Source organism: Amphiura filiformis, chromosome 19 (assembly GCF_039555335.1).
Source record: "Amphiura filiformis chromosome 19, Afil_fr2py, whole genome shotgun sequence".
Taxonomy (NCBI): Eukaryota; Metazoa; Echinodermata; class Ophiuroidea; order Amphilepidida; family Amphiuridae; genus Amphiura; species Amphiura filiformis.
The window spans coordinates 47847337-47856034 of record NC_092646.1 but is presented as its reverse complement, the minus strand read 5'-3'; the positions used below and the strand labels follow the sequence as shown (position 1 = coordinate 47856034).

At 37.9% G+C, this 8698-nt stretch overlaps 1 protein-coding gene across 1 annotated transcript in view; it reads right to left on the bottom strand.

Moving 5' to 3' along the window:
- Positions 1-661: 661 nt before the first annotated feature.
- LOC140140740 (uncharacterized) overlaps positions 662-8698 on the bottom strand; it is a 32007-nt gene continuing 23970 nt past the window's right edge. The window contains exons 6-7 of the mRNA XM_072162485.1: positions 2356-2433; positions 662-1117 (exon numbers count right to left, since the gene is read on the bottom strand). Of these exons, the coding sequence (XP_072018586.1) occupies positions 975-1117; positions 2356-2433 (221 nt within the window). The 3' untranslated portion in view covers positions 662-974. The remainder of the gene's footprint in view (positions 1118-2355; positions 2434-8698) is intronic.

Here is an 8698-nt window from a genome sequence, read left to right as displayed (position 1 = left end):
ATGCTTCAGTCACTGCAGTGGGATACACTACACCAACGGAGGATGAGATCGCAGGTGGTGATGTGTTACAAAATTGTAGCATCCATTGTGGATATTCCAGCTGCTGACTACCTTACCATCAGAAGTGGCAGGAACATTGACTCACTGAGAGGCCACAGTCATAAGTTCATCCAACCGCGTGCAAGAGTTTTAGCTTTCCAGTACTCGTTCTTTCCATATACCATCAAGCTATGGAATGATCTTCCTCCATCCTCGTTGCAGCACCGTCCGTAGAAGCATTTCGGCACGGACTTGCTAGCATCCAGCTTCCATAATTGCTGATGCTATTTTTACTCGCACGAAGCACTGTATATAATAAACTCTCTTCACGTTCACAGCACTTTTGTTCGCCTCGCCATGTTATTATTCAAGGTGCAGCAATACTCATTTCTGAGGGATGCACTGTATCAGATGAAGATGAAGATGAAGAACAATGTTGCATAAAGTCCGAAATTGTGTCCCCCACAAAGCTCAAATTCAGCCTCCCTAAATCCGCCATTTTAGGCAAATTCGCTACATTGTAAGACCATAATGTAAACATATGGAAAGCACATTTTCTATCAAACACTTATTTTACACCATCTTCCGACACACCCCAATTAATAATTAGCCCGTGCGGTCTATGCAGACTCCGTCCAGACCAGTCTTGGAATTTTTTTCGAAAAATATTCCATATTAAATGTCAAGTCTGTAGTTTTGATAAGACTTACATTTGATTTGATCAGGGAATGATGGCACAAGAATAATCGCAATGTGGACCAAGAGAACGTGATTTGCGCGGCGAGTTGCGTGCGTGGATGGGCGCACAAGCGGTGCAGGCGGTAACGCGACCTGGCGACGCTGCGGCGGAAGTGACATCACGCGGGGGATGCGTTGTGATGGGAAGCAAAGGAATTTTATGTTGCGCTGGTAGTGTGCTTATTTCATCTGATATCTTATTCTCGGCAGTCTACGAGCGCAATTCCAAGCCAGTATAAAAGATCACTTCTATAAGCATGATTGGTACTGTCAATGTGAAGCACGAGAAGGTTTTCAGCTTCATCGAGGCATACTGGTCTGGGTGGGTCACAAAATGACACTGAAACAAACATAAAAATACGGTACATTTTCAAATAGTTAATGATAAATGAGGTATTGCCAAACACAGAACGGTTTTAAAACGTGTTAAATGGGTTATAGTTTGGGTTTTTCGCAGTTAACTGCGTGTGATAAGCACTTTGAAACAAACTGCAATATAGCTATAGAAACAAATTTAAAGTATAGACCTCTGGCAAGGCAACCGTTACTAATAGTTTCACGGAATACACTCACTAGGGATCATTGGGTATACCGATCATCAGACGGATAATTTGTCATGAGTTCAACTTAACAGAAATGTTTATACATGTATATACATTTTGTAGTGTCGAAAACATGACAAACCCAACCAATCAGAACAGTCTATACTCCAAAAGTAGTCGAGAGTGCTCAACCACTAAAAATAGTGGGGGCGTAATGTAACAAGTTTACTTTACAAGTGACTAACTTAGGAATTATAGAGTGCTCAAACCCATTACACTTAATTGTGTGGGTAGTGTTTAGCCTTGTACGTGTTCTTCCCCGTTTGAATCGTACGTGTTCACCCGCTTTTTGGTAAATGAAGCGGACACTATAGCATTATTGCCATATATCATTGTAAGCAACAATGTGTTGTACTATCATTTACCATAACAATGCTGCATAACAATATGCAGACTATTGTTCTCATTTCGAAAACAAAGCGCACGTACCCAGTATTGTTACTATGCGTTTGCTTTGTAATATTTCATCCAACTGCAACTATAATAACTACATGTTTGTGGACTTAACGGGGTTTATATGCTACTCTCAGATGAAAATCTAAGCTCAAATTATTTATTTATTTTTAGGCCTAATATTTCTCATGATATGGATATACATATGAATTGTAATATCACAATTTACTAATATATAAAAAAAAAAGAAGCGGCTGATTTTACAACGAGACAATTACCAGTAAGTTCCTTGTCCAGGGGAAATTCAAGTTAACTCAATTTTCCACGAGAGCGTACTTTACCACATGTAGGGTTCGAACCCGCAACCTCTCGCACCGGGGGTCGAACGCCTTATCGATTGAGCTAGCTTGATTACTACTAACCAGCTGTCATTTTGAAATTAGCCCACTCACGGGGGACAGGAAACTATTGCACATCCCATAAGAAGATGGAGCATTAGATTTATCATGGCGATAACGGTGAAGACCATGGTCGTGATTGTTTATTTTTGCCTTTGTGAAATACCATTCTGGTAGATACTCACCAAAATGTATATGATCTATAATAAGTTGTCCCAATTTGCCAAACGCAGACTCTTTAGTAGGCGAGTCGAAAATGACATCTGTGAATCAAAAGAAATTAAAGTAGTTTAATCGTATCTGAAACAAACAGCGATTATATACTAGGTAGGTAGTCCTTCAAAAAGGACCTCGGCAATCTGATGGTGGAGTTCAGATAAGCATGTAGGAGGAGAAGCATTTTAAAGAAAGAAAGAAAGAAAGAAAGAAAGAAAGAAAGAAAGAAAGAAAGAAAGAAAAAAAAGAAAGAAAGAAAAGAAAGAAAGAAAGAAAGAAAGAAAGAAAGAAAGAAAGAAAGAAAGAAAGAAAGAAAGAAAGAAAGAAAGAAAAAGAAAGAAAGAAAGAAGAATCGGATAGAAACACGTGACCTAGCTCGGGGGTTGTAAACCCCCCGCTAGGTAAAGAATCGGATAGAAAAACAGGACCTCGGCAATCTGATGGTGGAGTTCAGATAAGCATGTAGGAGGAGAAGCATTTTAAAGAAAGAAAGAAAGAAAGAAAGAAAAGAAAGAAAGAAAAGAAAGAAAGAAAGAAAGAAAGAAAGAAAGAAAGAAAGAAAGAAAGAAAGAAAGAAAGAAAGAAAGAAAGAAAGAAAGAAAGAAAGAAAGAAAGAAGAATCGGATAGAAACACGTGACCTAGCTCGGGGGTTGTAAACCCCCCGCTAGGTAAAGAATCGGATAGAAAAACAGGACCTAGCTCGGGGGTTGTAAAGAAGAATCGGATATCATAATAATACTGATGAAATCCCACATTTTGTTTATCAAAATTATCCTACATTGTTGTTATTTATCAAAAGTCTATCTCTTGTACAAACCCAACTCTTTGGCGGGATGGCACAATCCCATCATTTTGCGGGCCACCATTTTACGGGCCGCTGTTTTGCGGGCCACCGTTTTGCGGGCTTCCACCATTTAGTGGGCAGATTCATCCCACCATTTTGCGGGATGACTCATTTTAGTGGGCCCCCAGCAGAGCCTGAAAAGCTATAAAAGGAGCAGTGGACCAGAGTTGAGATTCATTCAGAGCTTGGCTTGTGACAAGCTAACATCTATGACCTTCTATGCACAATAATAACAAGTATACAGATTGTGTGTGAGACTCTTATTATTTTACTAGTCATTTCTCTACCAGAGAACTCGACAATACCTTAGCTGGGGTGTAAACCCCACCTGCTAGTTTAGAAGCAGAATCGGATAGAAAAACAGTACCTTAGCTGGGTGGTGTAACCCCGCCCCCAGATAGGTAAAGAAGAATAGGTAACGAAACGAACACATTCATACAAAAGGCACAACTTCACGGCTATACTGCCATTCACCTTGATTAAATGCAGTATTAACCAGGGTACAGTGTCCGTTGCCATGGTAAAGTACTATATTTAGAACAATACTCATACTGGGAAAGGGGTTTGTTGCATACTACAAATACCTAGCTCAATTGTAAGATTTTATCCCCTCAATGACCTTTGACTCAATTATGTGAACAGGTTATAGGCACTAGGTGAAGCCGATGCATATGTGCAATTGACGTCATTGTGCTATGTAATATGTAGCAGAGGAAGCATGTTGAAGGTATTTGGTTATATACAGGAAAAAAACCCATATTGTCCTTCGACCACAATTCTGTGAGGTACCTATATGAAGCACGTGATATAGCCGAGTCTCATGTACAAGTGGCAACACCCTATAACATTACTTGCAGGAGAAGAAGCATTTCCCGCAAAAGACACATCAAAAGACCTCCGTGACCCCTCCGTGACCCGCACCCCCTCAAGGTCATGTGCCATGTACCTGCCATGGTCAATAACTGTTGTGACCAAGTTTGGTCCATTTCGGTCAAAGCATGCCTGATCTACAGCAATGTTGACAGGAAAAAGTGGGAAGAGGAGGAAGAAGAACAAAACCGAGCATTCGAAAAGAATACCTTAGCTGGAGTGTAACCCCCCCCTCCCCAGCTAGGTAAAAAACATATGGTTGAAACTTTGGTATCCCGTTACGCCTGTATAGTAGTTTATAATAAAGTGACACGCATTCGCGACTAAGAGAGGAATGTCTTTCTTGGGTAAATGCTCAGACATATTTTATTTTCTGTTCGGGTTACACATTGAAGTCAATGGGAAAGAATGCCTTAAAAGAGGCTAACGCAAAACTATTTTCATTTTATTGAACCCTATGGTGTTAAATATGTATACAACTCTGACTGAGAGGAATTAAAATATGTAACTTTTAAATATGTGGGGTACACCTAACTTTAAAAAAATCAAATTTTCCATTTTCCCCTAAAATATTCGGTATTTTCAGTTTCATAACTCCTTATTGTTACACCCTGTGTCATTTTAAAGTGCACTTTGGGATTTCTTGGGCTATTTGCTACAAGAAAATGTATACTTGTATATAGTGGGTATAGTATGTAAAAGATATGGACATTCAAATGGAAAAAAATATGCAATTTTCATCTCGCGAAACATGTTACACATTACCGGCCCAACTCAAGACGCATGGCCAAATACATAAATAATTAATTGAATACATCAATAAATCAATAAATCAATAAAAAATAAATAACATAACATAAGTCATGATTGAGCGACGACAACTATAACAGTCCTCACAAATGTTATATGAGACCACCAGCCAAATATATATTTGTCGAGTTCAACAAACTGAAGTCTCGCATATATATTTCCGGCGAATACTTTTTTCATTGGCTGAGATCGGTATCATCAAAGTAGTTTTATGATTCATTGAACAATCAATTTTGATATTCGACCGGAACACGCGAATGTTGTTATATTTTTACCACCAAAAGATAAGGAGTCTCGTTCCCAACTTGTGTACATTGTTATAAGTGTGTTTTAATTCACAATTTAAGAACTCACAATTACAGGGTACCAACGTTCGTGGTTTTGGATGTTCTGCATAATTCATTAAGAGATTCATTGAAAAACGCTATATATCCATTCCTACATGTTACTTATTTTGCATCCTTAATTATAATTATGAATATGACTGATAACAACGCTTTAGGCCTACATCTTTATTCCGCCCAAAATAACATCATTTATAGGTGCCAAAAACGTCAAGAATTCCGCTATTGCGGAAAAGATGACAAAAATGGGTGAAACTCCCTGGCAAACGTATATTTATTATCAATAACCAATGATTTACACCCCTCCCCCTCCCCGACCCTCACACATCCCCTGCAAGGGGCAGATGCATATGGGGGCCTGGATCTGGGGCCAAACATTATTTATGTCCAACAAACCGGGGTAGAGGCATAAATCTGAATTTGGAGGGTTTTGTTCTGCATCAGTCGGTTTAAACAGAGCTAAGTTTTATTTCTAGAACAATTTCAACAAATGAGGTCTTAAATTCGAGCTAAAAGATACAGCTATTGGCTGCTGGTTCCAATAATGACACATCTGTCTTTGTTTAGGATATAAAGGGGGTGAACATAACTGGTACATTAATTTTTTGGCTAAAGCAGTATTCAGACTTTTTTATTGTACGTACAATATTGTATGTAACATATATGGTCAATTCCAGCCAAAGCGGGCCAAAATTCTCTCTGGGGCCATTTTGAAAATGTTTTCCTTTTCAATTCTAGACTTATCAAATGAGACGATCATGTCTAGTGAATCATCAGGTGGAAGTGCCATCGGATTGAAAAATAACTTTTCTTGCTAGACCAAATAAAGTGTTAAATGCGCATATGCATGTTACCCACGAATTCAAGCATTTTTTACCTGTTGTACGCCATAAAATTTCACTTTCTTTAATATCTTTCAATATTTTATGTGTGACTCATATACACTAGAAATCGGTGAAGACTTTGAACGTAAAATAGAATTTTATTACATATATCTATACAGAAATATTTTGGTTATTACAAATTTTAAGAAAGAACCAGGTGTACAGTTAAGATTGTGTCAATTCTTCGAACTCTTTCCAAAGTGGCTATCATTTAACATTACTGTATTATTTCGAAAGATTAGAATAAATGCTTCATATAAATATAAAGTTAGATTTTGTATCTCGTCGCAGGATGAGGATCTCGGATGGATTCGTGGGTAACAGCGTCTGGAAAATAGCAATTCCTATTATTTTTTTTAATAAAAATAAAAATACTTTTCCGTATGTCAATAATTCAGGCTGCAATGGCACTAAAATGAATTTTAATCAAAATACAGACTACATGGAATATTTAGAATGGATCATTATGGCATTTTGGGTATAAAAATTTTGAGAATAATAAAGTTGCCAAATTCAAATAGACAGAGCAAACAGTTTTATATTATTATTTTAGTAAAATCATTCCATATTTTCATGCAGCAATATTCTATTAACTCGTGTTTGACAGTTCCTATGAACTAAAACACTATCAATACATTGTTAACTATAATTTAAGTAGGGATTCGTGGGTAACCATAATGTTCGTGGGTAACAAATATTTGAAGGTATGTATTGGTAAGCGGCAAAATAGAAAATATTACAGAAGGTTGGAAACCACCATGCGGTTATTCCTCCATTAACATTAAATTCTTTCAAATTGGACTTTATTTTGTCCACTATATATTTCAAACTTCAAATAATTTTACTTTGTGTAGCAAGTATGATTTTGAATTTCCAATTCATTATCCAAATAAATACAATGTTTTAGGACAGACTTGTTGCAGTCTAAAAAGTTTTTTTTAATTGAATTATCAGTATTGTAACATGGTAGACTTGGAACAAATCTTAATTTATTTTTATTCTAAGAAAAAAACATAGATTCTAAAAGTAAGCATTAAAATGAGCAGAAATTTGCATAATTTTGGCTAAATTTGGATTGGTAATGATAAATCCTACAAGTGTATCACAGATGGCAGATATCAAAAATTGTTTAAATGATTTTAATTAGCATTTTTATAGAGAAAAACTGGCATCATTTTCAGTGATGTGCGCCCTTATGTAAATGTCCTCATACGATATCTGGCGATTTGCACGATGGTCGAATTCAGCACCTTTGAAGAGCTAGCGTTTGAACTTGAAAATCAGTGTACTGTGAAAGCCGAATAGATTTCATGATGGAATTTGAATGTCTGTGATACTAGTGATGTGAGTAATTATGATTGTGTGTTTGTGGGGGGGTATAGACCTGTATGTTAAGCTTATAGATTTCATGCACGTGAAAATGCAATGCTGTTGATAATGCACTTGTCAATAGAAACCCTGACCCTGTGATACTAGTGATGTGAGTAATTATGATTGTGTGTGTGTGCTGGGGGGGTACATAGGCCTGTATATTCAGTATTTAAGCTTATAGATTTCATGCACGTGAAAATGCAAGGCTTTTGATAATGCACTTGTCAATTGAAAGCCTGACCCTGTGATACTAGTGATGTGAGTAATTATGATGTGTGTGTGTGTGCTGGGGGGGTACATAGGCCTGTATATTCAGTATTTAAGCTTATAGATTTCATGCACGTGAAAATGCAAGGCTTTTGATAATGCACTTGTCAATTGAAAGCCTGACCCTGTGATACTAGTGATGTGAGTAATTATGATTGTGTGTGTGTGCTGAGGGGGGTACATAGGCCTGTATATTCAGTATTTAAGCTTATAGATTTCATGCACGTGAAAATGCAAGGCTGTTGATAATGCACTTGTCAATTGAAAGCCTGACCCTGTGATTACTAGTGATGTGAGTAATTATGATTGTTGAGGGGGGATACATAGACCTGTATGTTCAGTATTTAAGCTTATAGATTTCATGCACGTGAAAATGCAAGGCTGTTGATAATGCACTTGTCAATTGAAAGCCTGACCCTGTGATACTAGTGATGTGAGTAATTATGATTGTGTGTGTGTGCTGGGGGGGGGACATAGGCCTGTATATTCAGTATTTAAGCTTATAGATTTCATGCACGTGAAAATGCAAGGCTGTTGATAATGCACTTGTCAATTGAAACCCTGAGTCCCTGACCCACTCCAACCCCTGGCTGCAGTGCAGAGTACCCGGAAAAAATAGCCGGGCAGTTTATTATAACAGACGGGCATTGACACAAAATTTGTCCCTGTAGGGCCGGCCATGTGTTGTTTCCCGTCGGTCCGGGACTTGGCCGGGAGTTTTAACATCTTTGAAATTTAGCCCTGGTATAAGTCCCAGCCACCCATCCCCGTGGTACCCTGGCCATAAGGGGGGGGGCTGGAAATTCACAGCTGCATATAGCCATATCTTTGATAACATGGACAAGTATAGTGATGATGTACATTATACAAATGATGAGATATCCTCTAAATAGGCACAATTTCACGGCTTTACCAGACGCG